Source organism: Mercenaria mercenaria, chromosome 11 (assembly GCF_021730395.1).
Source record: "Mercenaria mercenaria strain notata chromosome 11, MADL_Memer_1, whole genome shotgun sequence".
In the NCBI taxonomy this organism is placed as follows: domain Eukaryota; kingdom Metazoa; phylum Mollusca; class Bivalvia; order Venerida; family Veneridae; genus Mercenaria; species Mercenaria mercenaria.
In genome coordinates this window covers 21819043-21837161 of record NC_069371.1, presented here as the reverse complement: position 1 = coordinate 21837161, position 18119 = coordinate 21819043, and the positions used below count along the sequence as shown (strand labels likewise).

The following is an 18119-nucleotide window of genomic DNA, read 5'->3' as shown; positions in this document are numbered from 1 at the left end:
ACTTTGTCAAAATGTTTGTTTCTATGAATTCTAGGATTAACTTCAAAGCTGGGTTAACTGAGATCCAAAACTAGGTCAAAAAGGGAACACCTTGTAAACATTCTAGAGGCCACTTTTTCTGTTTGATATTCGTAAAACGTTGTGACCAGATGGTTTGTCTCCATGATATTTAGGACAATTTTAAACTGGGTTATCTAAGTCAAGTACTATGTCACTGAGTCCAAATATATAAAGACCTAGTTAATACTCAAAGCCCATATTTTCTACTTGAACCTCAGAAATTTGGCCAGGATGCTCATCTGTTTAAAATCTAGGATAAATTTGTAACTGTGTCACTTGGAAAAAATGGTCATTAGGTAAAATCATAGGAAAAGGCATTTTTTAAACTCTTTGGCAGAATGTTTGTCTGTATATAAATCTAGGTCAAGGTCAAAAGTGGGGTACCTAAGGTCAAAAACTATATCACTAGTTCAAATCATTGAAACATATTTTGTATGTTATGACTTTGATACGGGACATCATTCTAGAAACAGCAAAAATGTGACAGTCTTATTACATAATTTCTCTCTTGATATATTATATAAGAAGTCAACACTATTGCAATTGATTTTATAACGTTATAAAATGTTGAAAGTGTAACAACAGCAACAGCAACAATAAAATGTGCTACGTTGCTTTTTATTCGATGAAGTTTAAAATACACATTTTTATATTACTTAAGATCGACAATAAAATATTGCTTAGCTGAAGAACAAAAAAGGAATTAATGTGGACAATTACAGCAGGAAATTACATCGAAAAGATCAAACTGGTCCATGTTGGTTCCAGTCTTATTGAGATTCTTTTTCTATATCAAAAGGTCATTTATTACCTTTAGTGAAATCCATTTGTTAGCGTCCTTAGTCCCTTTTCGCATTTTGTATATATTTTTATCTTTATCATCTGATGGACTTATTCATATAGTTTATTTTAAATGTCTTTTTTATTTATATTACTTTATTCATATTTAATTTATTATATCACTTTTATTTCGAAAAAAAATACGTAAGTCAAACAGCATCCGGAGCACATATTTGTCATCCGTATCCACCATCATTGTTAAACAAGAATAAAAATGAAAAAGTAACCTGCATAAATATATGCTGATATGGTGACGAGTAACTGAGGTTCGACCCAACACTCGGCAAAACATGAGATAAACACTTGTTACGAGTGAGTCATGAGTAAAGCCATCTTGTCAAAAATTCTTGGCTGCTTAGCAAATGAGCAGGCAATAAAGCAATAACGCGAAACAAATAAGAGAACTATAATTAAGTGAATCAAACACAAAGCGGTATGTCACTGAACAAGAAGTTAAGAGACACTTTCTTATGTTTGACATGCGCAAGTTGCGAATAGACTGAATGAGCAATGAGTCAACAACAGTAAATTATCATGACACATTTCATTTGAGGACAGAGCCCGCAATATGCAACTGCGCAAGTTATCAAAAGAAACTCTTTTATGTTGCAGATTTTCAAGATTAAATAAGTGAAATTACACAGCAGGTTTCTCCGTGGTTAAATGGCTAAAGTCACTGTTTTTGGATCACTTGATTTTCACCACCGTGAGTTCGAGACCGCACATGGGAATTAGAATTCTTTCATGTGAAGAAACCAGACATCTTGCCTTCGGAAGACTGGTGATTCTATCCAGGTACCCATCCGTACCTACTACCCAGAAACGTAGATAGGGTACTCCTTCACCACCAATCTGAAAAGACGTCATATCACATATAACTGTGTTGGTGAGGCGTTAAACCAAACCAAACAAACAAATTACAAAGCGAAATGCAACTGCGCAAAGTTCCGATATACGTTATTATATACTATATAGCGAATGTTCCTGTTGCGAATGTTGCGACATGAAAGTGGAACGACGAGTTTCAAATTAGCATTGATTTGAATACTTTGTCATTGAAGACATTTTGTTTGTTTAGTTTGGTTTAGTTATGTTTGACTTTACAGCCACACACCTTTTTAAGACTACATTGTATATCCCATTTCTTAAAAAAAGACAGAAACACATAAACAGATTGAATTATTCGTACAAAAAGTGAATTTAACAAAGAAACAAATAATAAGCATACAATAACACCGCCATTTTATTAAAGTAAAAAGACTTTCTGAGTATATTTCTGGAAAAAGTAAATATTTCCATTTTTTGTCCGTTTAATAAAGGTTCGATCATTTAAAACTACTAGCATACACTTTCGATCTTCAGCATACACTTTCGATCTCTATAATTTATACTTAAAGTGTTGCGTTAGAAATCTTAGACAGTGTATGCTTAATTAATGACTTATCGTGGAAAAACTTTAATTTGTTTAAACGAGCATTCTTTACCAGGCCTGGAATTTTTAATTTTCCACTTATTTTAAGGTAATTTTAGATGGCTATAGCTACTGGTTTTAAGAATTGCAAGTGAGTAAGCAACATGTCCTGTGTATGCTAGTCACTGTGTAAAAGGTAAATTCTACAGTTAAAGTCAATACACTGCGTTTGCGGCCGATATAACATTATAGATAGTTAGTTATTCATTTAACAAAAGGCATAAAATATGAGTTCATGTGCTATATAAAATATATACAGTGATGTATCCAAATCCTGTAGTTGCTGTGCAGCACCTAATGTATTGGTGAGTCAAAGTCCGGCCAATATTGGTCTCTGATTCTGTCCAGATAATGATTTACATTAGATATTTCCCCTCCTGAAACAAATGTTATCATGATATGGAATTACATTTCAGTTTATATGATACACATGGAAGACAATAAACAGTCATACATTTTGAAGAAAATACTGATTTCTCCTTATTTCCTGTGAATATAAACCTAGTATATTTCTGAATTATAACTTGAAAATCAAAGGTATAGTTACAGTTGCTTTGGTCAATATAAATTTTCTCTAATTGACTACTGGTCTAAATATAAATGGCATACATTTCTGTACATTATTAGTTATGATTTAATCAATACAAAAGTAAAATACGTTGTATCACCTTGAAAGAGATTTGTCCCCGGGCAAGCGGATGGTGTCTGCCATCTCATTTGTGAAAGAATTCCAAAAGCAGCACAATCTACGACAGTCATTTTGTCACCCATAATATATTCGTTATCACCTTAAATGACAATATGGTTAAAAAACAAACAAATAAACAAAAAACAAAACAAAACCAGAAAAAAACGGTTCTCAAAGTCTCAAAGTAAAAATATCGAAGAATGTTTTTTAAATTTTTTAATATAGTTGTAGTTCAATTCCTTTACTGATTGAGATCGCAACTGCTACTGACACTGATATTGAATTGCAAGATTTAGACCAAAAAATATCGCCAACCATACCCGTTAGATATTTAAATTCGTTCTGACAGGTTATAAAAATATGCAATGTAAAGTCTGCTAAGTGTTCATATATAAATAAGACTAACTATCAACGAAAAAAGGCAGTTAGTATTCTCACAAAGTCATATATTCAGATTAAAACCAAGGAAATTGAGTCGGCAGCATATATGTTGAATATCTACACTGCTGCTAGAACACATACCCTTCTTGATTCATATACATTCGTCTAACGCATCATTTGATATCATATTATTATAAACAAGTTTATTTGAAAAATGAATGTACCCTTAGAAATGTATACTACTGTCAACTACGTATCAAATCTTCAAGCAAATTGAAGAAGTAATATATTTTCATTGAAAATTCAAGGATAAACGTACGACGGGAAAAACAACAGGCAAAGAACGCAGTCCTTAACCCATCCCCCATCCCAATCCCCAACAGCACACCAGAAGAAAAAAATGGTTTTGTGAAACTGTATGCACGTACACGATGGTTGAAATCATTCGTTAAACACCCATTATCACAAGCGAATGCAATTATAATAAAGTGGTATCAAACGGACACAAACATAAAGGAAGAAGGGATACATGGTACATCTAGGACTACTCGGCGGCAGACATACCACTGCGGAGTTTATACAAGTTTACTAGCAACAAACCTCATTCGCTTACCCGTTCCATGTTCCTATATTACAAAATGGAGTAAATGAAATTTCTGTACGCCGGGTGAATACTTTATAATAACCACACAAACACTTACAAATTATGTTCATTATGTAAAAATATATGAATCAAATCTCAATGAACTGTAAATATATGTACTTGATGTCTATACAGAAGCCATTGCATCCAAGTAGGACGGACAGAGGACAAATATCTAACCCGGCATTTAAGAGCTAGTAGTCATGATACCGCACAGTCAAAGTGGAAAGCGTCATTTCATTTTCAAAAATTTTATACAGTTACATAAAAAATGTTTTGTATTTATTATCACCCGCCGATAAAACCGGGAGGGAGGGAGGGGGGGGGGAGGGGTGTCTGTCCGTCACGTCCGTCCGTCCGTTCATCCGTCCGCAGCCATTTCTAGCATGTATAGAATTTCATAAAACTTAAATTAAACATGAACTAACATACTGCGATGATGCCCGTCAAGTATTTTTTGATTGGTCAATTTCCTTTAGAGTTATTGCCCTTGATTTAATGAAAAATGTCCATCCGCAGCCATTTCTCAGTAACTAGCAGGTAGAATTCCATAAAGTTTGAAATCAAAATGAACCAACATACTGCGATGATACCCTTTAAGTTTTCTTTGGATTGGTCAATTTTTCTTCAACCAACTGGTAGAATTTCATTCAACTTCTTTGATTCTTTTCCTTGAACCAATCCCTTCCAAAAGAATTTTTTTCTTTTTTTGTTTTGTTTTTCAAACCTTTTATGAATATTTATCAACATGCAAAGTTGTACCGTTTCCCCGCCTCACTCCTTCACCCAGTCATGTCTACCACCGTGATCATGCATCCCCCATCCCATTGTTGTTCATTTTTAATTTTCCATCAATAGTTATAATCAACATGTTAAGTTTCATACTCTCACTTGGTCATCCCCGCTGCCCCCCCCCCCCCCAAAAAAAAACATTTTCTGTTAAATTGATTAATGAAGTAATGAAATTTGCTTCTTAGTATAGTGGACGCAACTTGACCTTTGCAACTTGTGATCTTCTATCTGAGTGTATAAAACAGTTTAACTACATACGAATTGGAAATTAGATTACCTAAAATGTCTGAAAAATGTCGTAAGTTGTCCACTATCATGTCCTGTACTTCGCTCTTACTGTGGCGGCCGATTCCAACAGCGTAAGTCATTCCACTGAACCGCTTGTTAAGAAAGGACTTCTGCTCCATAGGAAAAGGTGAAAAGCCCTCTTGATACATTTCGTCACACAAAAGAACCCATCTTGTGTGTACATTTAACCTTTAAAATTCCATCAGTATTTAACCAATTTTTGACCGATGGGTATGAAAAATAAATTTGAGCCGCATTATGATAAAACTAACATAGTGCATTGCGACCAGCATGGATCCAGACCAGCCTGCGCATCCGAGCAGCCTGGTCAGTATTCATACTGTTCGATTTCAAACCCCATGACAGAGAAACCGTTGGCGATTAGTATTAATCCTGACCAGCTGGCTGGTCTGAATCCATACTGTAGGCATAGGAAAAAGAGATAAATATAATTGCACCTTTACTAATCCTACCAGGTGTTCTGTATACAAAAGTGCTTCTATTGTGACACTTCGAATCAAGCAAAACTGTATTATCTGCACTATAAAATACTTACTGGTATTTCATTTTATTATCGGCTTGTTAAAAGTTAATTTTTACCATAAGTAAGTTGACAAAATTACAGGAACCAGTGGTTCAGGGTTAAATCAAACACATATTAATAAATCCTAAATGATTTTGTTGAGCAAAAATGTATAATATTGTGTCTTAAACTGGTTTCGTTTTCTACTCTATTGTGTAATTGCAAGGGAAGTAAACTAATAGATATATCTGCTTTAAAGTACTAGCCCAAGGCAAGAGTTGACATTCTTTGCGGATCACAACTTTGAATTAAATCTTAAAATTTCTGTTATTGATACTAGCAAAATTATCATTGCACATTTGTGAAATCATTTTTGTTAATTTCAAGGACTTGGAAATCGATTTCTATACTTTTTTTAACGTATTTCTATCAATGCAAATGTTAAAGTCTATCTCTACATACTGGTCGCAAACGCACTCTGTTGGTTTTGTCATGGTGCGGCTCAAAATTTTTATCATTAATTTATCTTTAAAAATTTTGATTTGCAAAACACAGTATTCAATCCTTTCAGTCAACATATAATTGTACATTAGGTAACAGCACATTGACCATGGAAAAGCTGAACATACCACATAAATTATATTCTAGGAAATAAAGTATGTATGTATGTATGTATATATGTATATATGTATGTATTGATGTATGTATGTACGTACTTCTGGCAACATACAGAAACATTCCCTTAAAATTACTATTTTCAACATGCGTTTCGCTTTCAGCCGAACTATTTATAATTGTAAAAGAAAAGTAAAGTATCAAATACTTATACATTTCCTCAACATGCTGCATTAGAAGCATATTATAACATCCGTTATGATATTTACATGTTCAATTAAATGAGCCGCGCCTTGGGAAACCAACATAGTGGCATCCGCGCAGTCTGGTCAGGATCCATGCTGTTCGCTTTCAAAGTCTAGAGAAACTGTTAGCGAACAACATGGATCCTGACCAGACTGTGCGGATGCGCAGGCTGGTCTGGATCCATACTGGTTGCAAAGCCACTTTGTTTGCTTTCCAATGGCGCGGCTCAAATGTTCTTTACATGTATTAACTAAAACACATCATCTGTATAGCTGAAATGATGAAACCGTTTGCTACGAGGTTGACAGCATTATAGAACTTATCACACATTAACTATTGAACCTTATTTACTGAGTGTTATTCATTTACTTATACTTTCAAAGACCGTATATAAGAGAAATAGTTAACGATGAATTGCGAAAAAATGTTAAATTCTGGTGTTTCTATGCCACTGTGCTAATTTGTCGAAAACACTTTGTACTAAGTAGTTGATCAACCGTAATATATATAAATGTTCTTTGTTATATACTATTATAAACATATTTCTTTTCATTTTTTTCGGATAACGTATATTTCCCCATTAAGTAGGAAGACGACATAATCAAATCTTATAAACAAAACATAAACATTTTAACTAACCAATATATGAACTCCTCTATCCATTTCTGTATTGCCCAGGCAAGGGCTTTCTCCTGTTTGGTGAGATCACTGTTCATGTCCACCTTGAATTCTTTGTTAAGGAATTCGATAATCAGCTGGGAATCACCCATTGTTGTTCCGTTGTACTCGATCCAAGGAGATTTTTTCTTTGGACCAAGCAAATGGTTGTTCGCAGTGAAGTCACACTGATCACATACAAAGGTGAATTGTTAATTTTGAAATAAAAAAATATATTTGGAAGGGAAAAAGTGTGGCAATGTAGTTATATATTCACCATTTAGAAACAAAATACATGCGCTATTGTTATTTTTGTGAAGGTGGAAGAATTTTAAACTGGCTAGCGCATATTGTTTCCAGATGGTAATAATATAACCACAAAATACTCCTTAGATTAAATATGTATTTTTTTTTCTATTTTATCAAATACATTAATTTTAATCAATGTTTACTACTTTTTTGGGAAATAAAATTTGGACACGACAAAAATCGTCATTAAAACGTTGGCAGTTGAAAATAAGAATTAATTATAACATGTGTTTCAATATCATAAATAAATTCAAACGTAAATAACTTTCTCTAAAATTTGGATAGCTACAGATTTTATTAAGCATATTCTTTAACATAAACGCCGAATGATACTTGCTTCATTTGATAACGGAACAGAACGATTTGTTTTTCATTTTAAACGTCAGAAAGTCATGTGTTCGATGTTAAAGAAACTAGGTAAAGCATCAGACCAATACCAATACCAAGTTTCTCAAAAGTTATTGCAAATAAAATGTGTTGCTTACATATAAACCCATGCATGTAAGCAATATTAATAATATATATTTATCATTTGTTACAGTCTTTAGAATTGGAGACATTTAGACTGGCTCCCGTCCCTATGTTTGTTTTGTTATAATTCTTATGCTAGTATATATTTTCTTCGTTAACAGTGGAAGTAACTCCAACAGGTTGTTTCTGTAATGACATGCTTTATTGTTCCTGGCTCCAAACATAGGAATGGTTTAGCCTCCAGATAAAATGTGTCTGTGGTTCGTCGTCCTTCCGTCCGTCCGTCCGTTAACAATTTTTCGTAATCACATCTCCTCAGAAACTACTGGTTGATTTTGACAAAACTTTGTCTGATGTATTGGTACCCTAGTTATGTACCCCTGAAAATCAGACTATTTGGCCCCACTTCGGGGGTCACATGGTTCATATAGACTTATATGGAAACAACTTTGAAAACCTTCTTGTCCATAACCTACAACATTCAAATTCGGACCACATGTATAGTATTGAGTGGCAAGATGAACCTTGTTACGAGTTGACCTTGATCTTGTTCTAGTGACCTACATTCATATTTCTGTAGATACAGCCTTTAAATCTGGACCACATGCAAAGGTTTATGTACCGAAACAAACTTTGACCTTGACACTGACCAAGTGACCTACTTTCACATTTTTTAAGGTACAGGCTTCAAATTTGGACTACAGGCATAGATTTGTGTTCCGAAATGAAATTTGACATTGATTTAACATAGTGACCTACTTTTACATTTCTTAAGCTACAGGCTTCAAATTTGGGCCACATACATAGTTTTGTGTACCGTTATCAACTTTGAATTTGAGACTGACCCTATGACCTACTTTCACATTTCTGAAGCTTCATGCTTCAAATTTGGAACACTTACATAGTTTTGTGTTCTGAATTGAAATTTGACCTTGATTTTAACCTAGTATTTCTCTTCACATTTCTCAAGCTACAGTCATCAAATATGAAGCCCATGTGTAGTTTTATGTATAAAAATGAACTTTGACCTTGAAATTGATCAAGTGACCTACTTTCATATGTCTCAAGCTACAGCTTTTAAATTTGGACCACATGCATAGTTTTGTGTACCGAAATGAACTTTGACCTGGGTTTTGACCTTGAGCTTGTCTCAAAATTAGGAACATTCAAAAATGACTCAATGGTAGGTGCCAAGATCATTCTGTGATCTCTTGAATTTTTTTGCATTTTTGAATGTTATGAACGAAAAACCAAAGTGTGATTGTTAGTGCCTATCGTTATTTAGTCTAATGAAATTTAATAGCAGAAGTTTCAATTTTCTTCGAAATATTAACTTATTGACCAACTCACACATATCGTCTTACGTATATAAGTATGACGACATAACAAAGATGGCTGTACCTGATACGGTATCTTGTTTACTCTCAGGTACGTCTCTAGCTTCACAACAAAATGGCTTATATCTGGGCCTTTCTTTCCTCTGCCGAATGTATGTACAATAACAACATTTTCGGGGTAATCTATGACACAAACTCTGCGGAAAAAAATACACATAACCTTTAAACTAAGAATTGAAAGGTAAACATAAAAGCATTATGTCGAGATAAATTTAGGAAAGTTATTAAGGTATATTTAGAGGCGACAAAAATCTTATGATAGTAACACAATTCATTTCAAAGTTTAATTTTATTAAGATGGCATGTTACGCCATAATGTGACATTTCCAAACAAAGTATGTTTCCAGTAACCTTCATTGACCTTTACCTAGCAGTTGCTCATCATGACTTAACTTAAATCTAATAGTTAAGCAATACCTTTCTTTTTGTACTACATCCATGCTTTTTAATCTCTTCAATAAGTAAATGCTTGTTCCTACAACCGCCGATAATCCAGCAGCCGTATACACTACATTCCTCCCGAGAAATGTTTCCATCACGGAAGATACTTGTGCAGCGAAATATGTACGCATAAAAATAATTTATAAAATATCGGTCGGCCGGTTAATGCACTGTGCATCAGTGCATATTATGTGTTTATTTTGTTTTTGTTAAAATGTTATTTGCATCGCTGTTAGTGTGGTTAATGATCTTTGCATGCTCTGATATTCATTGCATTTGTTGTCTACCAGTTTTGTTATTAAATACTGGAGAAAACAGTTTACTATGTAAATTTATGAGACGTACATAAGCAGTCGACTAGATATGATTATTACTGAAACAGTCGGTGCATTGTATACATATTTACAGGTAATGTATCATATGGTTGCAGTTGGTAGTTTTCAAACTTAGATTCGTATTGGTCTGGGTCGGGTCAAAATCTTAAAATAAAGGTAAATATTAAAAACCGAAAGTCCTGTTTTCCTTCAAAATGAAATTCGATGTAAATGCTACGTAAAGTTACTCTATGTAGAACTGACGTTGCCAAGCACTTAAGTGACCTTAACAGATTTAGTGCCTAAAATTTTGTCATTTCTTTATTTTCTGTTGCATTTTATATTTCCATTTTTTAACATGATCGTTGAGATACTTTACATCAGAAATTTACGAACAATTCGTAGCACACTATTGAACCTACAATTGAAACTTTTCAATAGGAACTGACGCAGAATGGGATTATTCTTTCGACGCAGCAGAAGGAGTTGGCAAATCGGAATCGAATGACCACCATGTGAAATAAATGTATTTTATATAGTATTCTGAGAAACATGAATCTAATAAGAAAATGGATCCAACACTTAATAATGAAATAGAAATTAAAAAGAATATCTATATAAGTAAAAAGCAAAACAAAAAATTTTCCATTATAATATGGACCGAACGCTGTGCATATGCGGATGGTGTTCAGGCCGTTATGATATCAGTCTTAATCAAATCGATATAGATTTATCAATATCAGGTATTTCCTTGCTGTATACATTTAAATCTCAAACTACATTTTCGTTGGCCTGTATCATATAAAAAGAATAAATGATGTGCATGCGATTAATTTAGTTTACTGTTGATCAACATCTAACTTTATTAATACAACAGTTTTAAAATTAACGTCGTACTAATTTAATACTTTCAAACAACGTCAAGAAATTCGATACAAAAACTGTAATATTCTGAATATTTTTTCTTTTCATAAAGCATAATAGAATTGCTAGTGAAACGTTAAAAGCAGACCTTTTTCTTAATGTATCTTGTACATGATTAGACCTAGAATCACAACTTTTGGAACATCCCTCATATAGTGCAAAAGGCATACGTCTGAATAAATTGCTACATAATATACAAATAAACAAATTGTCTGCTAACTTCTTGATGATGACATATATCACCTGATCCCCCTTCTAACATATATCAGATTCAATTTGTCATAAAAGCGCAGTCGCAAAAAAAGTGTCAATCCCCACGTGTAATTTATTCTTCTGCGTTGTTTTTATATATACAATTGATCACCGGCAATTATATAAAACGTAAAGTGATCAATTACTTAGTCTTTAAACAGGTTTGTGATAATTGCATAGGAATAAAATTTTTGTCAAAATATTACATATATGATAAATCTTGTTGTCATTCACAAACTGAAGCTGATATTTTATAGACGTACTGAATGAAGCATGAATGTTCCATTATCTGATCTTAAGTGAAATTAGAAACAAAACAATATGTAAAAGTGCTGTGTGTCTTGAAAAATATTATAACTATGTTGTATTTAATTGAAACCATTGCCTTTCTCGACAGTTTTGTTATTTCCAGCGCTATTCTTAATATATCTGAACAAGTATTTCCTTTCTGACACATGGGTGTTAAAATTATAATATCTGCGTACAAACAAATTTAACATACCATATTTTTGAATGCATTTATTTATTTATTAGTGTGCCAAACTCTTACGCATGGTAATCACCAGAGTGTGTCTTCTATTTCTCTCAAAGGCTTTTTACTTACTTGTTTACAGCTTTAAATGTGTCCATAGTCTACTGCTTTTCTCATAGCATGCACAACATGTCATGAGAACATCGGTCACAGTGCAAGTGGAGGCAGCTTTTCTGGATGGCATATTTCGATTGTGACAGACTGCTGAAGATGTGAAATTCTTCGTTTAAAGTACTTACTTAAGCATGTGCTCTGTGAAGGCTTGCGGATGGTGTTGGCTCAATGTCTTTGAATACTTTTAGACATTTAAGTCCATTTTGGATATGTATGTTAAAAGATAGAATCATTGAGCAAGAGGCATACAGCCATTTCGATAATCAATATTGTTAATATGTAGACGATTTAAACATTATACATGTATAAACTTAAGGAACAAACAATTCGTTAAACAACTGAGCACATTATTTAAAAAGTATGAAACTTTTACTTTTTACTTTTTTACTTAAATTTAGGAAGCGGGTTATGGTCCAGTAGTTCTAAACAGGTAATCAAGCAGCACTTCCGGACTAGTCGGAAAATGGCGGAAAGAAAAAAATCCTCAGTTTTTCCGAAATCAAAGTGGCGTTTTCATGTTTTATGAAAGCCATTTCCTGTTTTATTTGATTGAGGAACTATACTAACATTTTGGTAGCATTTTCAAGGAGATGGTGTGCCTCTATAAAAATGTAAACAAACCTTATTACTCATGGGTTCATACCCACACTTTAACTGTCAGTTTGGAAGATATTCCATAGTGTTGACCTGTCAGACAAAAAAGTTCTCTTACAAGATTCATGAACCCCACTTTTCTTGTGTTTTGTGGTGGTTTACAGAAATTTTAAAAACATATATAAGTCTATTAATTCTTTTTCTTAATGAGCCTGGTTATGTGTTACAGCTCTCAGAGGAGTGTTGATTTTATATAGAACATACATGAATAGCAAATGTACTTCCGTATAACCCTATGGAAATAAAACATGGCCGCCGAAATCCAGGATGGCCGCCAAAGCTCATGTTTCTGCTGTAACAGTTGTGTAAACGGTAAGTAAATAATCCAAAATAGTGTAATAGTATATATTTGGCTTCAAAATAACATGATACACAAACAGAAAATAATCCAACTGTCAAAAATGACTGCGAAAATCCAAAATGACCGCCATAACATCATGGTGTTATAATAAAATCATGCTAAAACTGGGCATTTTGTGTGATAATTTGAAACTTGGAATTGTAATACATATATATGTACCATCAGTTTAGAGGAACATATGACTAGAAATAATGCCTAACACGGATTAAATGGCGGTCACAGGAACAAATTTCACGGAAAATGCGAGGTAAATGACACTCAAAACTTCTAGGTAATCTAGGAGACTGGCAAAGCTATGAAGTTAGGAGATATACCGTCGAAAGAGATTTTTGTGCAGCTTTGCTTGCGCTCTGTCTGATAAAAATGGTTACGTATAAATGCCACTTACCTTGATTTTTCCGTGAAATTTGGCTCTGTGGCCGTCATTCTATCCGTGCTAGACTTCATTCCTGGTTACGTGTTCCCCCACACTGAAGATGTCCACAATAAAACCTATATGTAAGGATATATTAAGATAACCTATATCATATGTTTAGAATATGCCAAATATATAATGGTTTATTTAAATTAACATTTATTGATTCACAGCATCTAATGTTAATACACAACGAAAAAACAACATTGTTTTATCGGACGCTTTCACTCTTTAAAAATCATTTTCCTTACAGACAGAAAGCCTGTATTTCATGGCATTTCAGACTAATTGTTCACAGTCACAACTACATTGATACAGCGCAGTACATTATCAGTTCGCTAACCAACAATTTCTGCTGCGGCCAAAACATCCACTATGCCTTGAAGTGTATTGGATCACCTCATTTCAAGATTTGCAAGCTGTCGGATTTTTTGGCCACAACGGCTCCAATTTATGATTAATATTCCCGTGTCCAACCCCGGTCGCAAGTTGAGGTTATTTCTTCTTCAGCTGTCAGTGAGTGGCATATATAACCTGCATAAGTCTTGGTCACTTTAAACTGCTCTGATGTAGAGCGGATATGATTTGTCGACCTTTCTATGCAAACAGCTACATTTTGGCTGCACTGGCGGCAAATTCATGCGCGTGTAAAACAGCCAAATTTCAGCTTGATAACTTGATAACTATTTGTAGACACAACGTTTCCCAATTCAGGATTTATTCCATCTGCTTTCTCGGACAGAAAATGTAACAGATCGGTTTAGATTTTATTAATTCATACGAAATATTTGCCAGTTTGAAATACACGTCCTCTAGTTTTCAGAGTTGATTCTTTACAAGTTTAATGAACCTATGTTGAGTACTTCAAGAATGTTTTTGCTGGACGCAGTTTCAACATTCTAACAACACTGTTTCAAAGATGGGTTCTACAGTTGATCTGGCTTTAGGCCGATTCTCGCGTTGCTGATAATAGATTTGCTTCCTGATTGCAAGTTACTGAACGTGGAGAGCAACATTCAGCCAAGGTCGTCACCAGTTGTCTTTGATGTGGCCAAATGTAATGCATAAAACATAAAGAAGTTGTTACGAAAGTCTGATCTGAGCATTTCTCTTAAATTGTTTTTTTTTGTACTTGTAGCATGTGTAGATGTTGAGTTCTGCTCAGTCATTGGCTAGAGGTAGCATCCATTTCTACTGGCTCGATCCAAGCGAGCCTACAACATTTTCATTTTTTGTCATGTTGGGCGACCTTAGGAGTTTCTACCTTTTCCTTTTTTAATTTTCTCTAATATGGACTGCAGTTAGTGCTGTATCATCGCTGCAGCTTTAACCTCGACTTGGCAGATAGGCAACAGTTCTACATTGTCAATGCCATCCATATCATAGGAACAGATGGTGAATGCACGACACGGTACCGCTTCCAGAGCTTTGTACACATCCTCGTAAGTTACACGTGATTTGTGCACGTAGTTCAGCTACTTGTGAATAAAAGAAAAAGCCAGTCGGTATTATAAGCTGTCAATTATCATTGAAAGGTTAAAGTCCCTATTACCGCGTGTAAAGGTAGTTTTTAGAACCCCAGTACTTGTTTTATTAAATGCAGAAGTCAATTTAGAAAAATGAAACAACAACAACAACAATAACAACAAAACACATTGTCGATCACGAGGTATTAACATTTAAGTTACCTTTCAGTATTCCAATAATATATTACAGAAACAACAAAGTTTTCACTTTTTGTTTTTGCAAAGGTTGTACACATATTTATTTGACATCGATTATATTGAACAAAAGGTAGATCGCATGTGATTACGTGATTACGTGATTACGTGATTACCGGTTATATATTAGTACACATAAAGAAACATCATGTATCCCTCAGCTTCTTACTCACAGGTATATGACCATTGTGGGAAAGGTCACTTTTGATGTAAACAACTGGCTGAATAATTTTACATTATTATATCCGCAATAAAATTTATATAATACATTACAATTACGAGCAGTGAACATAAAAAACTATCGAGATATGTATTTGACGATTTTGGCGGTTGTTTGTTTTTGGTGTGGGGTGGGGGGAATATTAATCTTATTTCGATCCTTTATAATGAAACAAACTTAGACTCTTATCAACATATCAACATTTCCAAGTTCAATGGATCCACGTCTAATAATGACTACTGACCATGCAGATGTCCATAGGACAAGACACGAAATTTCCAATACTTCATGTACGCTTGTAAAATTGTGCTGAACTTGGAGAAGTGGATTGCGTGTTCTGTCTGCAACTACAAATGTATTTAAATTCAACTTGTTTTTTTTTCTGTGGTCAGTCGGTTAAGACAGATATTTTTTAATTTGAATCGTGACAAACCAAAACTCAATGGTCTTAGTGCAGGTAGCTTTTGTATATACCTGTCCGCTTTTGTCAATCAGTATAGAGACAGTTAACTACATATCACACGTCACATCATCTCCGAAAAGGGTTGAAGTATGCAGAAGGTTGAAGCGCTAGGTCACTATATCTATGGTAGTGTAGAGTCGGTACAGTAAAATCCTCAACGTGACCATTCATGTTCATGTTGGATCAGAGATAAGGAAGTTCCATGCAAAGCGCCTGAATAAGAAGAAATTAATAGAAATATACGCTAACGAAGATTTTAGCGCGACGACACAGGGTTATACGGCACTACAACTTTATTCCTGTAATTGCAATTTAGTATAACGTTATCATATCGGCTAGCAACTGTAGATAATGAAATAGAATGACTTAACAAAGTATAAAAACAGAGACCTTTTAATTACCATAGTAACGCGCTAGCGTTTCAATCAACGTTTCTGCATCTTGAATGTAAAACCATCAGTAATAACATAATTACGTATAGTTTAACAATAGAAAAAAATCACCTTAACTCTGTGAATATATCTTGTAACGTTGAAACGATGTCTACTTAAAATCTAATGTCAGTCGGTCTTTTAAGTCTTCGGTAAATAACGTTTTGTCTAAGGAAGGCATAATACATGGCCTGACAAAATCTTGTTTCGCAAACATCTAGAAATCTGAGCAAACCATTTAGTAATGCAAGAACCCGTGAAAAAACCAACAGAAACTTCTGAGTTATTACAGAAAACAAGCGTTTTAGTTGACTTTGGCAGGTAGCTCAAGCATGCATCTAAAATAATTCTAATAACTTGATTAAATATAAAACAACTATGAATAAATTGTTCTATGATTTTCAGAGAGATAAATAACGAAAAATCTACCATCTACATGATTCAGTTAAACGTATTTTACTTTTCCCGAGATTGATATATTGTTGAATTGTTGCAAATGATACACTGATCTTCAATCTAAGAAGTTGTTCTGTATGTTTAAGAAATGATTAAATTAATCAATAAAAGGTGACGATATGTGGATGCTGAAGAAATGAGCCTTACCGAAACATGGCAATTGGAAACACCGATAGATGCTCCCCGAAACACTCTCACTGATCTCTATGAATATGTATAGCTTACATAGTATTCAATTTATGCCCCGGTTTCAAAAACAAATGAGGTAATTCAAAACTGGGACCAAATAGAGTTATGGTTCGTTGCAACTGCACTCCCCATCACTGACCTCTATCGACATGTAAAGTATTAAGTCAATATCTTACAAAGTGTTCAAGTTATGCCTCGGACAAGGTTTTCAAAAAGGAGATGATTAAAATATTGAACCGCCTAGAGTTATGATTCCTCGTCACTGCACTCCCTCTCACTGAGGTATATCATTGTATTTAGTTACAACTTGGTATCTTCAATGCTTTTTGAGTTATTCTCCAAATAAGAAGTGTCAAAAAGGCTGATATTTAAAATAATGGAGCAAACTAGAGATACAGTTTCTTGTCACTGCACTCCCTCTCATTGACCTCTATGAGTATAAAGTATCAAGTCAATAACTTACATAATATTCAAGTTATGCCATGAACAAGGTTTTCGAAAAAGGGAGATAACTCAAATATAGAATTATGGTTCCTTGTCACTGCACTTCCTCTATCACTGTATAAAGATACATTCTGGTATCTACAATACTTTTTGAGTCATCCTCGGGATAAGAAGTGTGACGGATAGACAGATGGACGTTCCCACAAATGGGTTTATTTATCTGGCTACTCTTTTGTTCTCTCTTTTGTTCGTTTAGCCACGCTTAAAAGAAAAATACCCACATAAAAGCTTACGGAATGAATGATATCAAAGAAAAAGTACAGTTAACTATTGTTCCTATAGCCACCTAAGTATGCAAATGTATGCTCGGACCGACGGACGGACGGACAAGGTAGCGACTAAATGCCCCCCCCCCCCACCTCTCCCCCACTTCGGGGAGCATAATAATGACCACAGCATAGACATAATGTATTGTAACACTTTCAGATTTTCTACATTTGTAGCAGATATATTATTTCCTAACATAATTTAAATTAAAGACGTCTTTGTTGACTTGTTATGAAGTTATGACATTAGTCTACGTATTTTATGAACGACCCTGGTATATATAGTAAATACATGTAGAAGAAAAAAACAACAACAACAGATGTCGACAAAGAGACAAACTATTTTGAATGATTGTAATTACTGTGCTCAACTTTACGTTATTTATTTCTTTGAATATACTACATCAGAAATAGAAAGAGAAAACAGAAATCGGGCATGCCTGAAACAGCTTTCAACTTGGTGACAGATGTATGAAACTGA

At 34.1% G+C, this 18119-nt stretch overlaps 1 protein-coding gene across 3 annotated transcripts; it reads right to left on the bottom strand.

Moving 5' to 3' along the window:
* Window positions 1–665: 665 nt before the first annotated feature.
* Window positions 666–10102, bottom strand: LOC128547058 (failed axon connections homolog). Of its 3 annotated transcripts, none has more exons than XM_053518722.1 (7): window positions 9799–10102; window positions 9386–9518; window positions 7199–7392; window positions 5153–5352; window positions 3040–3159; window positions 2629–2748; window positions 666–1752 (listed from the first exon to the last, which is right to left on the bottom strand). In XM_053518722.1, the coding sequence occupies exons 1-6, from the start codon at window positions 9951–9953 to the stop codon at window positions 2666–2668; spliced, it is 885 nt and encodes a 294-aa protein (XP_053374697.1). In that variant the 5' UTR covers window positions 9954–10102; the 3' UTR covers window positions 666–1752; window positions 2629–2665. The 3 variants fall into 3 exon arrangements, with proteins under 3 accessions (XP_053374697.1, XP_053374695.1, XP_053374696.1); XM_053518720.1 differs by having other exon boundaries at window positions 7187–7392; window positions 9799–10086; XM_053518721.1 differs by lacking the exon at window positions 666–1752 and having other exon boundaries at window positions 1790–2748; window positions 7187–7392; window positions 9799–10090.
* Window positions 10103–18119: the final 8017 nt, after the last annotated feature.